Source organism: Choristoneura fumiferana, chromosome 6 (assembly GCF_025370935.1).
Source record: "Choristoneura fumiferana chromosome 6, NRCan_CFum_1, whole genome shotgun sequence".
Taxonomy (NCBI): domain Eukaryota; kingdom Metazoa; phylum Arthropoda; class Insecta; order Lepidoptera; family Tortricidae; genus Choristoneura; species Choristoneura fumiferana.
The window spans coordinates 6,639,677-6,658,992 of NC_133477.1; the positions used below are offsets into that span (position 1 = coordinate 6,639,677).

Here is a 19,316-nt window from a genome sequence, read left to right on the forward strand (position 1 = left end):
GTAAAATGCTGGAATTTCAATTCGACTAGGTACCACAATCTAATGGTTGTCGCGAGTGAAGACGCGGGTCAAAAGAGTAATTATATCGACACTAGCTAAAGCCCGCAGCTTCATTCCCCATAGTAGAACATAGTAGAAGGCGTATGTATTTAACCTTAGCCTTGTTGTCTTAGATATAGAACATGTTAATTTATTATTTAAATCCTGCATCATTGTATTGTAATCGGGGTGATAAAATGTAGAAACCCATAATCCGTAATAATCAGGTGCGTCATCTGTTGTGCAATAGAAGTAGATAAACTTGTTTGCTACTTGTTAATAGATGGCAGTGCAACCAAAACAAGCGGATGACACCATTAACACCAAGCATCGTACTCTAGCTAGTATCCACATTACTCACAAGATGTCGCTACTAGCTCTAAAGGTCGTTGAATCGTGGCCATTCTTCGTTTTGTTCTTTTTTTTCGTCAGTGCAGTCACCACATGACAGCGGTCGGTTGCAATCAGTTGAATTCCGTGTAAAACAATAGTCGCGTTTCTCACACACAAGTGAATTAAACAGGTGTGAAATGTTGTTATAAGTTGCGAAATATTATTATTACAAAGTTTGAGACGAACTAAAGTGAATACCCACGGTTTTACGGTGTTGAACAAACTTTTCTGTCAAATTAGCATCGGAAGTGTGACAAAATAGAAACTTTCTCGTGTTATCAAATTTGCACCGAAAATGAGTTGAACAATTTTTCAAGTGCCCGTTGTTTGTGTGAATTTTCAAGATGACTACAGACAGGTTTCATAAGTAAGTGTCCAGTTACACGGACTTGTAATGTAATTTAATATTCGTCCATAAGTACGAATGATAAGATTCTACCATGTTTGATAAAAATAGATAATAATATCCTTCATCAATACAGTAGATTGGCAAAACGAAAACATGAGTTCACCTACTGCTTTAACCAGAAAACATTTAAAATGTCTTTGTTGTGCAAATTTTGCCAAAAAAAATATTGCTTTAAACACTCATAATATTTCGTTAAATAGCAGCAGATTAAAACATTCATTGTTTCATTAATTACTTTTCAATGTCATTACCATGGAAGCGGAAACCATAGGAAGGAGACACGCTCCGGGTGATGTCAAAATCTACAAGTTCATTGCCCTTGCATGTACGTGTAAATACATAAATCGTCGTTACATTTGCCAATATTTACCAAATGGTTTACTGTAAAAAATCACCAAAACATTGCAGTGCCGCCCTTTTATCAGATTGACTCGGAATAGCTAGGTATCTGCACAGGAACCCAGTAGGTATATACGGACATTTTTTTACTTAACTGGGAACTTGTTTGCACTAGGTAAATAAAGTACCTTACCTATTTAACTGCATATCCATTCCGTATAATCAGTGATATTATATATAATATATTATGTATATTAAAAGAGCTAGATATTTCTTAAGCTTTCGTAAAACAAGAATTAATTATAAGCTAATAATCAACACGGTTCAACTCACGTAAATAAGCCAACACACCTATCCTTGATAAAGACCTGCGAAAAGATCGAAACTAGTCGGACCGTTTCCTGACTTAAAGAAGTGAGTTGAACCGTATTTTACTAGCGCGTCAAAAATTAAGTGAAAAGGCGATATTTAAGAAAGAAAAAAGAAAGAAAGAAATACATTAATTCACAACACAGCAATAGACAACACTACACAAGACACAACAATATTATTAAGTACGACAGCATAGGTAGATATGTACCTACTACTCGTATGTGTCATTGCGGTTCTAAATCGGACATTTACATTTAGTCTCTGGCCTCAAGTGATGTCGGAGAAAAGGATAACCGTAGGCCTTCTTAGAGACAAAAGACATAAGGCGTGTATTAGTGTGTGCTTCCACTGCATTCGGAGTATGTTTTTCGGCTGTTTTGTGAGCATACGACATACCTACCCACCTATCTTAACTTGCTTTGAAAAAAATACTTTCTGCCAAGTTTCTAGCGGCGCATTCTTCTTGACAATTATGGTATTTCCGAAAACGCTGGTAGTAAAAGAAAGAAAGAAAGTGATACGTAAAAGTGCCCTTTGAGGCCTACTTGCAGAATAAACGTTTTGATTTTGATCTTATAGTATAGGTAAAATCTTTACGTGCCTATAGTCAGTAAGAAGGGGTATATGGGTAGGCACAAACCTGTACACCTTCTATTGACAATGACTATACCTACTTATTTAATTGAATTGATATGCAACGTTTACGGACATTGCACACAACACCTGGCAGAGGGTGCTCTGCTCACTCCATTCTGGTCCACATAGCGCAGTAATAAAGCCCATGTTGTGCTTGTAGTCTTGTGCTTATCGATTGTGTGCATCGTGTTGCCACGGTGACCGATGACTGCGTATCCAGGTAATGTGCATGGCTTAAATAATGGCACTTGATGTATTTACCGCCGGCGTTGCATATGCGTTACCTTTCGACCGTTGTCGGAATGAGATTTTGTGACATTGCTAACTCAACTGTCATGTGTGTAGGATAATTTACAGCCACAAGTTGGCACCAAGTTTAACCATAATTAGTAACCACCAAAGGATTAATTACCACCAAACCGACGCATCTCTGCCCTAATGGCCGACTGTTGGACGTCAGTTACATGCTCTTTCTGGCTTTAGTATCATTCATAATTTTGGTCAGAATGACGACAGGATTACCCTGTAACCGGTGTAACCCTCTCGGACTGACGGACTGGTGGTCTACTAGACTAATGAAAATTAAATATTTTCAAAAATATTCGTCAGTCCCTTTTGATTGTGAATGACAGAAAACCAGAATGATGGGCTAAAATGACGCCAGAATTATCGCGTAATCGATGTCTTTTGAAACATGCCTACCTTAACAAACCTTCGACTAACCTACCTTGTATCTTACTAAAATTATAAATGCGAACGTAATTCTAGGTACGTCTTCACGCTTAAACTACCAATTTAGATGAAATTTGATATGGAGATAGTCTGAAACCCTAGGAAGGCCATAAAGTATGTTTTATCCCGAAAAATTGCATAGTTCCTACGGGATAGCGATAAACGAATTCTTTGCAAACGAAGTCACAAGAGCTAGTTTCTTATGTAAGCCAAACCTAAATCTTAATCTCCTTTTAACCTATTAGCAACATAAAACCGCAACAAATCCCCTCGTTAATTAACAACGTAATGACTGCCGCGTAACAGCGGAAGCGTGATCATGAAAAGTGAACCATATCTCATTGTGTCAACTTTCCCTCAGATAATCGGTGGCAATTGTTCAGTTGACACCGCCAGCGTTGCATGGATGATGGGATGGTGTTTATCTTGATTCAGGTTTTTTCGTGTAATCCTGGTCACGGCACCAAACTGAGGCAGAGAAAGTACCTTCGCGTTAAATTGACGTATAACAATGGTTTAATTAGTCATCTGCTGAAATGTATATGCGGGAATTAAATATTAAACTTGAATAATTTTGTAGCGCGAATGATATTAGTGAGACACCTCAAACAAACTGAACAGTATAATTTTAAGCTAAAATAAGCCCAAGCAGTTAAAATAAGGCCATTACTTTGGCCTTGCGTTTTTAGGCCGAAGTTAGAAATAAACCATAAAATGACATATTTTCCGTAGTCAAAGTTTTCCTGTAACAATAAACGACGACAAATTGCGCTTTTCCAGCATCGTTAAGTATTTATTTATAAACTAAATCTCCTCTACTACAATGTGCCCTCACTAACTAAACAATATGACTAGTCCATATGTTCTGCCACCTAGGCGCTGAGCCTGGGCAGTTATGGACACCGCCAAGCGTGTAATAAGCGCTCATTTAGCTACCTACTAATGCCAGCACTTTGCCGTAGAACGCATTTCAACGATAAAATACATATTTGGTACGTAAAACACATATTCCCACGCTCTAATAGTTATCATATGACATAAAGCTAGCTGATACAACACTCACAGAAACTGCCGCATAGCTAATAACAAACTAGACAGTAGAGTCCTATTTTGATTTGGCTTTAAAAGGATCCCATTTTTGGCTAAGGCGCCTTTTCATACACAAAATTCTACATTTTGTGACATGTCTCACTCGCAGAACTGAGCCCGTATTATCGTGGACCGACGCGAGCACACACGTCTACCCTCATCCTGCCATACTATTTGACAGTAGATAAGGAACAATCTAGTAGCCTGATGGTTTGACATATGGCCCGCGCCATTGTTTTATTTTGGAAAATGTGTTCGAAATTAATTAATTTCAAATCGCACACAATTATTAATAATATATAAAATAATTCTGTGCAAAATTACATTTGAAATTTACTATGATCTTTTCGGTGAAGCAAAACAAGACATTGCGACGTGCGAACCGTTTAATGGCATGGTACATTACATACGCACCTTTGCGACAAAACTGTGCTATCTCCAAAGTTGCGCTATTACCAGATGTCACAGTTCTGTCTGCAAAAAGCGATATGTGATGTTCCCAACCTATACACTGGGCGCGCGTGAACTAGGTACAGTTGACCAAGCCCTCTCCTTGAGAGGAAGACGCGCCGCTGGAGGCGCAGCCAATTTGCCCGTAGTAATTCAGTATTACAGTTCGTACCAAATATGCGGTAAATTTAAAAATATTATAAAGAAAAACACATATAATAACAATACTGAATAATCACAAATAAGGAATAAAAAAGTTATTTAGAGATTATCAGCCTTGCTTCCCTATAGCGACGGAAGACCACACCCTCCAGCCAGAAGTCGGAGTGCAGGAACATCTGCTGGTGCTTAGCCGGCGCTGGAGTCTAAAAGAGCGAAAATTGTTAGCCTAGTTAGACTCGAGCGGGCGCACTAGAAGCTCAGTAAATCCTTCCACATCTTCACAGACAAAACAGTAGTGCAACATGTTTATAATATGTATTTAGTGTGCGTGCAGTCACTGTGCAAGTGCGCATATACTCTAAGTAATCACATTTCAAAATCTCTATAATTCGACAGACTGCTGTTGTGTGTACGCCAATACCACACGACCGCTTTTTATTGCAGTTATATATACTTAATAATTAATATATCTACATTATGACGAGCAATAATTCCGACAAGTCTAATCTTAGATTTATAACAGCATTGATAATAATGAAAATATGCGAGTACCTATATCATGCGAACGATAACTAGAACCATTAAGCACATATCTACATTTTGTTGTTGCGATAAATATTTTCAAATAGAAGGTGAAAAGTAATAGCATGATAGCTTTTTGTTTGTGCTAATAAGATGAAACTAGAATAGGTACTTAGTATTCACGGGATCAGTGTCATTGGCTAAATTAGTATTAAGTAACTATGTACATTAATGGGAGGTCCGGGCTGGAAATGGTTTTTTTGAGTTTTGTCAAATAAAGGAATAGGTAAGGTTAAAGCCGCAGGTTCAACTGGAGTAACTGGAGGTATATGGGGGAGAGCTATGTCCAAAATGAACGTCCTACTCTACGGCTGACATGATGAGGATACTAGGACTAGGATCGAGGAATAAGGACTCTTACCGTTTTAAAACAACCGTTACTTATTTTCTTCCAGAGCAGCCAAGGACGGCTTGCTGGAAGTACTGCGCGAAGCCACAAGGAAGGAATGCAACAACAAAGACGAGTCCGGCATGACGCCCACCCTGTGGGCGGCGTTCGAGGGCCACGTGGAAGCCCTACGGCTGCTTTGTGGAAGAGGGTATGGCTCTAGCTTTTGCATTAAGTTTATTAAAAATTGTGATACACATCACAGTTGCTAGGCCTATCTTAGGCTTAAGAGTGCACACAGTCAACGCTCAAGAATGAGCGTAGGTAGACCAAGCACAGTCATCTGCCTGTGATAGCGCAATAATGCACGCAATGCGTCATTTCATTAGGTACTCGTTATCGGTCTAGACTAGGTAGGTCTAGACAACCCGTAACAAATATACCTATCTTGGTGTCGAAAAATGTACGTATCTCAGCAGTAGTAGGTACAGTCACCAGCACCAATATCTGACACAACAAGCGTGCATAAATATCTGATACGACTTTATTTCTGGGGCCGGAAGGACGTGTCCGATATTTTTGCACGCTCCGCTGTGGCAGATATTAATGCTGGTGACTGTAGGTACTAGGTTTGTAGCAGTGCACAGAATTTTTCACTTTCGCTTTTGAACATCATAATTTCAAACATCCATCCTCTCTAAAGCGTTTTTACGTGAAAGAGATAGACGTAGGAACATTCAGACATACTCATAAAATTTTGCATTTCTATCATTAGTAGGATAATTCCGAAAGTCTGGGGCTTTTTTAGTCCAAAACTTTTAGATTGTCATATTCATCACATTATTCCAACATAATTAGTGATAATTATAAACTGATATGACGGCCTCGAAATCCACTATATTTCTATTAAAGTATTAGCGATATAGATCAGTTTATTTATCTAAGATGTTGGCTATCACAGCGATCGCGCTAATAGCTGCTTAAGAGACTAAGGAGAGGCAAAACAACCGTTGTAGTCGCGGAGCGTATCATCATGTATCATGTAAGTTATATTGTATGTAGGTACTGCAATAGTTAAGAACTATCGCATCTATCTATGTCGTGTGAGGTTGTGTAAATAAAAAAAAATCGTAGCATGCTTACTTACTTTCTTAGGTCTTTGAAACACGAGATTAAGGTTATGAAAAAGCTGATAACGGTTAACATTATCTGATTCCTTCAAAACAACACAAAGTTTAGAATTTCATCCTTCAATAGAATAGGGTGAATTATAGAATCTTCTTCTGTTATTTTTGCGGGGGTGGTAAGATGAGCAGCTGTTTTTTGACTGCCAGTATCCGCTTCTTCGACTCACGATACAGTACAGTCACCTTCACTAATATCTGACACAATAAAGCCGGCATAAATATCTGATACGACTCTATTTCTAGGGCCGATAGGACGTGTCAGATATTTTTGTATGCTCCGCTGTGGCAGATATTAATACAGGTGGATAGGTACATATACCCAAGTGAGCATTCACGTTGTGTGTGAACCTCTCCTTTGTTGGACCAACATCGGCCAGCTTGAGGGACACAATTCAACGTTAAAGTGAAACATATAACCGCACGCCTCTCAAATTGACCGACGTTGGGCCAACGTTTATAGCGAACGTGAACAGACAGAGCGTTCTTGCTATTTTTATTTAATTTTGCTGAGCCTAACAATTAGCGTTGGCCCTAGGGTAGAATAAAAGGAGCGGTCGCTCTGGGTGCCGGCAAGTGGCGCCATTTTCCTGTTTCCAGTGCAAAATAAATTATGATGGTGCCTTTTGAGAGGCACGGAAGCGGTGTAGACAATCTCGCTCTACCTTGGTCTAGGGGCTAGGCGCTTTTTTTTTTATTCAACTGGATGGCAAACGAGCAAGTGGGTCGCCTGATGGTAAGAGATCACCACCGCCCATTAACATCTGCAACACCAGAGGTATTGCAGATGCGTTGCCAACCTAGAGGCCTAAGATGGGATACCTCAAGTGCCAGTAATTTCACCGGCTGTCTTACTCTCCACCCCGAAACACAACAGTGCAAGCACTGCTGCTTCGCGGCAGGATTAGCGAGCAAGATGGTGGTAGCAATCCGGGCGGACCTTGCACAAGGTCCTACCAACAGCACGCGGCGCTGCTAATAATTTACATAAAACATATCACCTTAGTACCGATTTTACTGATAAGGTTATGAAAATAGCATTCGAAATAGTGCAAATTGTATTATTAATATATTGGTACAGTCACCAGCACCAATATCTGATACAACAGGCGTGCATAAATATCTGATACGACTCTATTTCTAGGGCCAGAAGGACGTGTCAGATATTTTTGCACGCTCCGCTGTGGCAGATATTAATGCTGGTGACTGTACAAAGCTGCCGCTCAGATTAAATGTTTGACGGCAGTTGTGAAAATGAACAAGATAGTAAATTTTATCTACTACACTCGTTTTATAAATCAAACTCAATTATTTTGTTCTCTACTTTGGAATGATATTATCAGATATGATATCAAAAATGGGCCCCCTTTTGAATCAACCGTTCTTGCAAATATGGATGGTCACGCAACAAGTTTCTATATTATGTTTTCGCCTAACAATGTAATACGGTTGCTTCTCCATAGCACACTGAACCCTGTACAACGTGTAGTAAAATTAAATGCAATAACGTTCGAGTTGACTAAGTTTGTGGCGTCACATCAGTATTAGTGCCGCCGTAAATACGTCACCACTTTATCTATAAATTTATTGCTTTCGATAAGCACTAAGGCCTTGTGGGCAGACTTCGATAATAGCAATATTTTGGTATAAAATTCAAACAAATGTTTGGGGATAAAGCCGAATACTTCATGTTAATCATTGGGTGAAAATACGTTATTGTTCATTGAATCCGCACTGGCCTCTTATACTGAGAGGAGGCCTATGCCAACAGTGGGACGTATATTGGTCTTTTACCAGCAATTGCCAGTAAATAACGTAACTTCCAATACCCAATATCTTCGCTATGTTATAAATGCGAAACTAACTATCTATCTATCTGTTGCCTGTTCAAACTTCTGTCTGACTGATTACGAGTAAATTTGGCATGGAAATAGTTAGAGATCCTGGGAAGGACGTAGGATTGTTTTTATTACGGAAATTGGATAGTTCCCGCAGGATAGCGATAAATGAATTCCTGACAGACAAAGTCGCAGGCTAGTATATTATACTATACACATCTTATATCACATCACGGCCTACATACGTCTACAGAGAACAGGCCTCTTCTCAGAACGAGAGGGCTTGGGCCGTAGTTCCCACGCGGGCCCAGTGTATTATCACCAGCGGAATTTTAAACTAAACTTTATAAAAAAAGGCATTGACTTTTATGACAACGCATTTGAAATAATGTGTTACCTAATTACTTTATCACAAGGGTTAATGTCAAGCAAGTTTCTCTTAGAGCCGCCGCGTGTTTGACTGGAATGGACTTTTACTTTTAATACTTCCGCTATAAGTTGGTTGGTACGTGCCACGTAGGTATAATATAGAAAAATAGAAATTTATTACATGTTTAGTTAGAATATTATAGGTGCTTTAACTCGAATTTTATATCCACTTTTATTTATTTTCCACATTACACCTATCATTATTACTGCGTAAATCTTTTCTTTCTACAAACCACAACAAGAAACCTTATTTCTATATATTGTTTATTATGCTTAGGGTTAAACATAATTATGTAGAAAACTAACGTTCCGACCCTAAGTTCGAAGTATTACAAAGTTTTAAAACTCGACCCTGTGCCTTCTAAGCAAAAAGGCAGTACCGTCTTTAGGAGGGCTACCCGGAGCGGCTGCCCGGGACACCAGGTACTACAGGTCACCGCGCGCGCCGCTCAGCTTAACCACTTAATTTGAATATCTATTTTTATCGTTCTAAAGGAAAACTACATAGACTCAGCGTATTACCTTTTATAGACTTAAATATCTCGTAGGAGTGATTATAAGTATTCCTTGTCTAACATACACGACCTGTCATTTTGTCGCTTGTCATTTTGCTAAAAGGCCGCCAAATGCCACTCACCCGGGGCGCCTGGATGGCTAAGGCATTGTATAAACCTAAGTGTTATTTACTTTTAGTGGCGAACCAGACAAGGCAGACTACTTTGGTAACACAGCGCTCCACCTCGCCTCAGCGCGAGGGCATAAGGAATGCGTGACCTTCCTAGTTAACTTCGGAGCCAACGTCTATGCCATGGATGTGGATGGGCATTCGGCGCAGGAGCTCGCAGCGATCAACGGGAGAGACGACATACTAAGATACCTGGATCAGGCGACGGCTAAGCTTGAGAATAATGATAAGTAAGTGCAGTCGAGAAGATGATCAGTCAGTATACAAGAATGAACAACTGATCTAGGCTGACCTCTGCATGAAATTCGAAATCACTTTTATGTGCACTTTTAAAACAAAAATCCCTAGATGTCGTTGCCAACTCTCTTACTAAACAAAGCTAATAATTACCTGTCATTGATTTCAAGGCGACATGCCGTTACCCTGACAAAAAAAGTGTACACTGCCATCTAGCGGCGGGTAGTGAAGTTCTTTTGTCCCCTTGTACAATCAGTTAGGTACGTAATTTAATAAGAGTTAAGGAGGTAATCTACATTTTGACTGGGCCGGATATTATTGGAACTTGAGTTTTATGTTTACCAGAATATATATGTAATCTACATTTTCATGGTATCATGGCAAAAAATATTTTGTCGCATTATATAATATCTATTTCACACCTCTCATTTAGAAAGGAAGTTTTCCTCCCTGACGAGAGGGATCAAAGTGCAACTTTTCTGTTTAAGGCTTTTTTAAGTGTTTCTTTGCAAATGCAATTTTTTGAAGTTGATAATTGTAAAACCACGCCATTTTCTATCCTGGTTGCTCTTTAATTATATTTAGAATTGTTTTATTTCAATTTTCGTCATACTCTGTGTGAAAAGTTATATAAGCCACTCGGGAGCAAATTTATTTTCATCTTGGACGTTAACACTTGAATCCTTCATTACGCTCAGGATTCTGTTGTAGAATCCTTCGCTACATTCTGAATTCAATGTACAGCCCTCGCCCTAAATACATCATTTTGCTCCCTTGTGACACAAATAACTAATAATATACCCTACATGTTAGAAATAAGTGTTTTCACCACTTCTTTCTGTCACATGATTTAAGTAGACGCTAGAAAGAGACGGTGAGTGCGATATACGTTAGCGCGTTAAACAATACGGCCTCTGGTTTCATCTCACTCTCGCATTGTTCATTTTAGGAAAAAAGCAAAATCCCAAAAAGAAAAAGCCAAGAAAGACCACGAAAAATCCCACAAACAGTATCAGAAGCGGCAGAGCAAAGCGGAGATCCTCGCTGAGAAGGAACTGAAGAAACTGGCGAAGGAGTGGGACCAGGGGTACAACGAGGACGTGTCGACCATGCCGCATCGACCGAGCACAGTCCTCATGGCGCTCAAACAGAAGATGACCAGGTCTACCAGTCAAGGTAACTCGAAAATAAATAAAAAATCTGACAGGCGACATTTTGCTGAAGGCAGAGACGATTGGATGGAGTAAGGGGAGGCCTTTGACCATCAATGAGACGGTGTATTGTTCAAGCTTACTTTAAAAAAATATTGCTCACTTTGTATTACCTAACCTAAACCTAACCCATTTTGCGCAGAAAACTAAGTTTCATAAGTATCGGTCCTGACCACAGAACTAAGCGCGAGCCGGATAGGTATATCTAGGTAATTAGCGACGTACCTAGTCATTTTCCTGATTCATTAGTCTATCTACGAATTACCGCTCGAGTTAATGCGACAATTTTATATTCCTCTTATTATGAGCTTCGTGGCTCTTATGGATTATTGTAGACTAGCTTTTGCCCGCGGCTCCGCCCGCGTGGTATTCGGTTATCGCGCGCTGTTCCCTCGGGAACTGTGCATTTTTTCGGAATAAAAAGTAGCCTATGTCACTCTCGGGCCCATAAATTATCTCTATGCCAAAAGTCACGTGAAAGACGGACAAACACACAAACATACAATCACACTTACGCATTTATAATATTAGTATATATATGGATGGATAATATATAGCCTTTGTAGTGGTTGCGATTATATGCCTAGGGCAGGTCTGAAGCGTTTCAACCGCCGCTTCCCATGTGCTAGCTAGATATCTACGAAAATCTAAGAATAATGTCCACACGTGGTAGTCGTAATCAGGATTTTTAGCTGACAGACATATTATTAAGGGGCTGTTTCACCATCCATTGATTAGCGTTAACCGACGGTTAAATGTGATGCCGTCTCTGTCTATTCGAACAAAACAAATAGAGACGGCATCACACCTAACCGCCAGTTAACACTAATCAATGGATGGTGAAACAGCCCCTTAATCGGTTACCGTAACACACGGAAAATGACGACCGGAGTCATTAGAGAAGAGAACCTGACTACGAAGCTTGGGATCGGCAGGGCAGATATTTTTATGAATAATACGAATGTTTGTTCTCGAGTCTATGTATTTATCTATATATGTATGTTTATCCGTTGTCCAGTAATCGTAGTACAAGCTTTCCTTTTTTTTGGAACTATTTCAATTGGTTTGAAACTTTCGTTATTTTCACTCATAACTTTTTTAACACCCGGAATTGATCACGGTAACAAAACGAGTAATAATTGCCTAGACATCAGTCTACTCGTGTCAACGGCCAGTATCGTATCGCTGAAATGTCGAGGTAACGAGTCTTGGGTGTACTGTAATAGGTACCCTAGTTATTTCAATTTATGGCGGAATCGCTTCAGAGCCCCTATCTTATCCCATTGCTAATCTCCCCATTCTTCCCCAGGCAACCTCCTAGCAGACGAGCAGCCCCGCCCCACGTACAGTGCGCTGGTGGGCACAGTCAACTCGGGCGCGCGCGGGCGAGGAGCCGTCTACAAGAAGGCTCTCGCTAGCAAGATGAAGAACGGCACAGTCGGCCGGAATGGAGCCACTGACGATTTTAAGGTAAAAGAAAGAACTCGTCCGAACCAGATCGAGCCACATTATTTAGCCCGTTAAAGCGCCTATAGCAGCAAAGACCTCCCCTTTATCCCGCCATTCGTGCCTATCGAGAACATGCTACAGTACAGTACGATTACTTGGAGTTAACACTTGACAGATGGGCGTGCCTTCAGTCAATTTTCAACTTTGAGGTCATACAAATAAAATAATTTTTACATGAGCTGTAAACGTGGGTAGCGGTATACTAAAAATGGCTTTATTTGTAGGACGTCAAAGTTGAAAATTGAATGAAGGCACGCCCATCTGTCAAATACTTTTACAATACAGTTGGCAAACCTTGAGCCTGGTCTTGTGAGCTTCATTTAATGACCAAGTTTAAGTTTTGTAGTTTGGTTATTTTACATTTTTGTTCATTAGAGAATATGGTTTTTGGGCGAACCCGCATATGCTTAATTTAATTACACCACTTACGCATTTATGATAGTGGAAGTACGTATCCCTGTACATCATATGCGAAGATACCTAGTATCCAACTGCCTTATCCTCTTAAGTCCACTCATACAAGTTATACCTAGGTACTCATGGTGATAGTATACCTGACCCATTTTGCACCAAATACTTGAAAAAGGACTCAGATTCAAACCAAATGAAAAGCAAAGTAAATAAGCACTTATCACACCAAGATAACTTGAAAATTCTCAGTAAAATACTAATAATAGGTAGTACGATATTCTTACTTAGGTAGGGTCACCAGCATTAATATCAGCCACAGCGAAGCGTGCAAAAATACTTGACACGTCCTTCCGGCCCTAGAAATAGAGTCGTATCAGATATTTATGCACGCTTTTTGTGTCAGATATTGGTGCTGGTGACTGTACCTACTTATGTAGGTAGATAACAGAAAATCCCAAATGCGTATCGTAATAAAATATTTCCTTAAATCCTACTGATTTCGCTCATCCATTTTGATTGTGATTATGATTTTTATAGCGAACAAGTTACAAACCACTTTGATTATACACTTTTGTAGGTATGTGAGTAAACGGGAATCGTGTCATGAACATATTTCTCGCTTTTTCCGAGTGATTTAATACATCCAGTGTATGCAGAGCCCTACTCTTAAGCAAAATGTACGCAGTATGGGGTCAGATTATATTGGTCATTGATATTTACAGACAGAGATAAAAAATCAAGATTTTCAGACTTTTCTAGTTACTTGTGTTATAATAGCTACCTTCATACCAAATTTCAAAATTCTGAGTTCACGGGAAGTACCCTGTAGGTTTTGATTCCCTTGCGTGTTTCGAAAATATGCGGAAATTTGCAGCATAAACGGCTGCATCTTTTGATTGCGTTGGCTTAGAAGTTTGATTTTTTTACAGCTCCAAGGGACAGTAGACCTCAGTATTTGATATAAATTTCCGCTTGATACTACCTCCACGCGTTCCCGAGAAAAGGGTCTTGACAGACAGACAGACAGAAGGACAACAAGTGATCCCATAAGGGTTCCGTTTTTTCTTTTTGAGGTACGGAACCCTAAAAATCCAAAATTATTAGGGTACTTCCTGAAGTACTAGAAAACTAAAATTTGGCACGTAAGCTAATATTTGTACACGAACAACAAAAAAAATGTAAAACATGGAATTTTATCTAAGCAAATCTGATCTAAGCTTTAATTCGTAGGTGGGTGAAGTAGAGACGACTGGTCGCCGGTCGGTGACGTCTCTGAGCGGCGTGCGTCGCGACTCAGAGGTTATGTACGTGGGCACGTTCGGGGCAGGGCCGCAGCAGCGGGGCCCGCTCGAGCAGGTGTTCGAAACTCGGGATCGACAGACACTCACCAGGTAAGACTTGTAATGAAGTACAGCTCCAACCACCAGTACACTTGGGAATGTACTTGAGATGTACCTTTGTGCCCCATCTGCACTTCTCATCGAGTGAGATAGGGTCAATCTGTTAGCAGATATCACAAACATAGTGGATATGGTGGCGTCACGTTATGTTGTCTATGTAGGTACGTTATCAATTTTTATCACTGATTTGTGAGCACCTTCTCCATTCGTGTGTAAGCTGTATTGGTGTTATTTCGTTGCTACTTCAAGTTTCATTCAACAAAACTTTTTATTAACTGTCGTCAAACAGTTGACTATATTAATAAATTAATATAAAACCCAATTATAAAAAACTTTTTTATAGATAGATAGATAGATAAAACGTTTATTTGTTACTGCAAACACACACAATCAAAATTACATAAATTAGAAAAAAAAACAGTCCTAACTTAAAAGTAAACAATTTTCAATTGTTTGTGTGCGGTGCAGTAGTGCAAAAGGGCCATGGCTCAGTGGTCAACATTGCTCATAGGAGCAAAACACTGATATTCTGCCACAACCCAGAGGGCCAAGAACAAATATTATCACCTTATTAAAAAATATAAATGTACAATACAAAACGAAACAAACAGTGCCAAGCAAAATGAATACATTTTCAATATAAATATTATAAATGTTTATTGTTCGTGTCTGTTGCCTATTATGCAGATTACATCCCACTAATATAATAAATGCGAAAGTTTGAAAGTTTGTTTGTTACTCCATCACGTCAAAACCGCTGAACCGATTTTGATGAAATTCGGTACACGGGTAGTTTGAGTCCCGGGGAAGGAAATAGGATTGTTTTTATCCCAGGAAATTGCATAATTCCCGCGGGATAGCGATTAACGAATTCTACGCGGACGGAGTCGCGGGTAACATGCCAGTCCAACATAAATATGAAATTTACGAGCGCGAGAAGTGAGTTTTTATAATTTTGTTTGTTTGCATCTTCCAGGTCGGCGAGTCAGCCGGACTTCACGGCGGCGCAGGGCGAGGATAGCGGCATCGGGCAGGAAGTGCTGCTGCAAGAACCCGCCAGCATATTCGACCGGCCCGGCTTTGGCAGTGTCGCTTTCAGGTTAGATTCCTTCCTTGAATTTTCTCATAGACACGCTGTCAAGACTTACGCGCAATTTTTGCCCGAAAATGTCCAAATAAATCGGAAGATGCTCTTATAAAATTATCGTTTGGAAAAAATGTGCACTTGGCTCTCCTTCCGTACCACACGCACAATACCTAAGTACGTCGGCTCTGAATGAAATTATACATTTTCCTTTATTTGAATAGATTATTTTATTCATGAGATTAATTCATTTTTTGAGCCAATTTTTGAGCAAGTTCGTTATAAAATGAGCTAAGAAAATAAATTTGGCTTTCACTTTTCAGCAATATGCGCGGGTCGCATTTTTAAAAATAAAGAAAACTTAACTACCTACCTTCAAGTAAATGTGTCTCTCTCTATCTCTCTTACTGTTCTGTCGTTCTAAATTAATATGACGTTATAGAATCTAAGATTAATGTCGCAGGCGGTCTATAACGGCAACGCTGAGCGCCCTGCCGGCGGGAGGCGCGCCGGGTGAGGACATGTCGATCGGCTCCGCGGGCTCCCTGGCCGCGCGCCACGCCTACCAGCCGCAGGAGTGGACCTCGGCGCAGTCGGGTAACACATAAGCTACACCTTTAAATAAAGGCCGTTGGCAGGAAAGAGCCTCCGCTTGACTATAGATTCAAACAATCTTCATTAGTTTAACTGTACCTACGATTTACTTTTCCCATCATACATACAACTTGTCAGCCCCCTTAATCATCGACTAGCGACGCTGACTGACTGACAAAGCAAAGTTTAAAGTACTGTAGCTAGACTAGAAATTCGGCACGCATAAATATTACATGAAGATTAAGGTAAACGTACGAGTGCACGTCGCTGTCCCAATAGTTGGCATCTTTAATCTTATGTCATTAGCAATAGAGATGACAGCAGGGTGTCGTCTATTGGGCATTAGCGTGTCGAGCACTCGTACCTTATAAAGGTGTACTATGAATGGATTTATCGAAATTCTCATAGGCGCTAGCTAGAACTAGATTAAGCTCGATACCGTCGTTCGTTTTTATAACTGTCAACTGTGAGTATCGTGTATTTTAACAGTATTTGCTGAGAGGATATTGAGGAACTGACCGTTGAAACCTGGAGATTGGTATTTATGCCCAAATTATCTTTATTCCAGAGAGCTCAACAATAACATCGGACGAAGAAGGCGAGGCCGACGAGTCAGGCTACGCTTCGCTCGAACGGTTCCTTACGGCCTGGGGTCTCGCACAATACGTACAAAAGTTTAAGGACGAACAGATCGACCTGGATGCTTTAATGCTTCTAACTGAAAGTGATATGAAGTCGCTCGGACTCCCGCTAGGCCCCTACCGGAAATTAGTCACCGCGGTACAGGAAAGGAAGCAGGCGTTAACCAACCCAGGAGTTATCATTGATACCGCTATATAATTGTTTATTGTCCAGTTCCGTGTAATGACACACGTAATTCAAATAACTGCCAATTAGCAAAACATCTTAAAAATGGCTACCGTATTTCATTAGGTGAGCGGAATCGCCAGGATTTTTAACTACTTGCACATTTCTTTTTTGATGGGGGTTGAATATTGATTTATCTATCTGTTATGGCAGGGTCCATTATTACAAACAATATATTGTTTTAAACATTCGCAATATTCACTCAGTTATTTACAACCGGGATTTTAAGCGATGCATAATTTTAGTAATAATTTTATGAAGTTCCAGTTGTAATAATAACAATTACAAACGATGTTTAGATTTTTATATAACTGCACTTTTGCGTGTTTCGTGCGTTTGTCACTTTTTCCAATCACATGGTCTTCGCGTTTTTGTTTGTGATGTCATGTTTTAATTATACGAGTAAGTGATTCATGAATGTGATAAATAATCAAATCATAATTATCCTGTCCAGTGAAATCGTCTGATATCGCCATAATATATTTCATATTTTTGTACAAAGTTTTGAATACATTTTTATAAAACAAAGTCCGTTTTCATTATTTGACTACAAAATAAAACAAAAGAAATCTCATTAAAATTTAATTTGGAAATTTAAATACAATATCAAATTTAATATAATTCTAGAATCTCTGTTCTCATAAACGGAATAAACCTAAATTAATTTACAAAAGTGACGAACTAGTTGTTCCAGTACTACCTATTTCAACTAAGGTTATTAAATACAATAAAATTACCAGAAATGTTGAGATAGAAGACTTACGTATATCCCGCGTACAGGACGGATCTCAAATCCTCAGTCACAATAACACTCTCACCTACGTACCAGATGGTACGCTCTCATTCAAAAACCTATGCTAATAAACGAAAAGAAATACAATTCATTACTTTACGATTCTATGAACAATTCAGAATTACCTTGTGTCGCCTTTTATTAAAAATGGAAAATAAATTGAACTACAAAATTATCTACTACCAGTTACGAGATATGTCTATTCTATTTTTCAATATATAAATGAGCATTCACGTCATAAGGCACATTATTCCAATATTTTAAAGAATTTGTTTTTTCGTATTATCATTTATTATAAAACAAACTCTGAATCAGCTTACAACAGATCTTACCTCTATTTTGTTTGTATCGCGACACACTTATGGCGGAGTGCTGACACATCTTACATCTACTGTTCGGATAAGTACACCTTGTAAAATATTTTTATTACTAAATTCGTTACAGAGACGTTTGTTCGAAGTAACATCACATTTATTAAGAGACCAGCGGTGTCAGAGTTTCGAAAAGCCGTGCTCAGCGGCCGGGCACGAGTTTAGCATGTATGAACTGAACTTGGAAAATTAACTGCGTCGGGCACTTCAGTCCGGGCTCGTGTGTCGACATTCACAGACGAAATTATCAGTCGAATAAAATAGGTCTTAACCTAATAAGATCTATGAACATCGGCAAAAGTCCCGTACGGAAGGTATCAGCCCGATCCAAACTCTTGCATCGGCCAAAATAAATTGTGCCAATAGTAACAGATTTATCACTTGTCAACCAGATTCGGGCCACCCATAGACTAAGACAATGTATGATTGCTTCTAGAACAGCGGGAGATTTCATATCGAAAAACCATGGGTGGTGTCGTCATACACTGTGACGGCATTCATCGAAACTCGTAACCATTGTATCTTGTTGGTTTGTTTCCGAAACACCCGCGCGTCAGTACATGAACGCTAAATACAAATTGCTATGTTTCGCAGACGCTTTCCTCGCCCTCTTGTTGTGCTTCCACCAATTCCGGGGCGCGCGGCCGTCATCGTTGTAATACGAGTACTCAGGGTAGGGGATGTACGCGCCCGTGGCCGGGTCTATGGGGACCATGATCGGCAGATCGCTCATGGAGACTGGCCTGTCGTAGGATGACGCAGAGTCGTAGTTTTTCGGCTCAGCGTACTGCGGGCTGTGGCACTCGTTCTGATTCTCGATCTCATGGCTCTGATTGCAAACGGGTACGCTTCTGCTCGTATCCGCTGAGATATTCGACCGGGATCTCAGTATCGGCCGTGTCGACGAGAAATCGGTGGATTGTTGCATGTCGTTGGAATGCTGCATACTCTTGGACCGTGGTCGCACAGTCTGTGGAGGGGTTTCGTCTATTCGGGAAAGCGTATGTCTGCGGACAGGTCGGTAGACCCTCCTGTCGCCTAACTTAGGTCTTTTGATTTTGCGGTGGGAGTTGTACGTTTCTAGCGATGTTACGGAGGCGTGGGGGTTCCGCGCGGGGGTTTGCGGGGCGGGGGCGTTGGCGAAGTGCGCCGCCACTAGTTCCCTCATCTGG

At 40.0% G+C, this 19,316-nt stretch overlaps 2 protein-coding genes across 2 annotated transcripts; one reads left to right on the top strand and one right to left on the bottom strand.

Annotated features, from left to right (window-relative positions):
• Positions 1–463: 463 nt before the first annotated feature.
• On the top strand, positions 464–17,948 carry Sans (SAM_USH1G_HARP domain-containing protein Sans). Its single transcript, XM_074089004.1, has 9 exons — positions 464–799; positions 5,599–5,742; positions 9,676–9,897; positions 10,854–11,080; positions 12,425–12,585; positions 14,266–14,426; positions 15,412–15,534; positions 15,983–16,116; positions 16,682–17,948. The coding sequence occupies exons 1-9, from the start codon at positions 777–779 to the stop codon at positions 16,951–16,953; spliced, it is 1,467 nt and encodes a 488-aa protein (XP_073945105.1). The 5' UTR covers positions 464–776; the 3' UTR covers positions 16,954–17,948.
• LOC141428935 (uncharacterized) lies at positions 17,550–19,312 on the bottom strand. The gene has a single exon (XM_074089010.1). The coding sequence runs from the start codon at positions 19,310–19,312 to the stop codon at positions 18,698–18,700; it is 615 nt and encodes a 204-aa protein (XP_073945111.1). The 3' UTR covers positions 17,550–18,697.
• Positions 19,313–19,316: the final 4 nt, after the last annotated feature.

Excerpts from the sequence above, each read along its gene's own strand:
- Sans (XM_074089004.1), top strand. The coding sequence starts at position 777 with ATGACTACAGACAGGTTTCATAA. Across the intron at positions 9,898-10,853 it reads AAGCTTGAGAATAATGATAA|GAAAAAAGCAAAATCCCAAA; the intron begins GTAAGTGCAGTC and ends TGTTCATTTTAG. Across the intron at positions 15,535-15,982 it reads TTTGGCAGTGTCGCTTTCAG|GCGGTCTATAACGGCAACGC; the intron begins GTTAGATTCCTT and ends TTAATGTCGCAG.
- LOC141428935 (XM_074089010.1), bottom strand. The coding sequence starts at position 19,312 with ATGAGGGAACTAGTGGCGGCGCACTTCGCCAACGCCCCCGCCCCGCAA.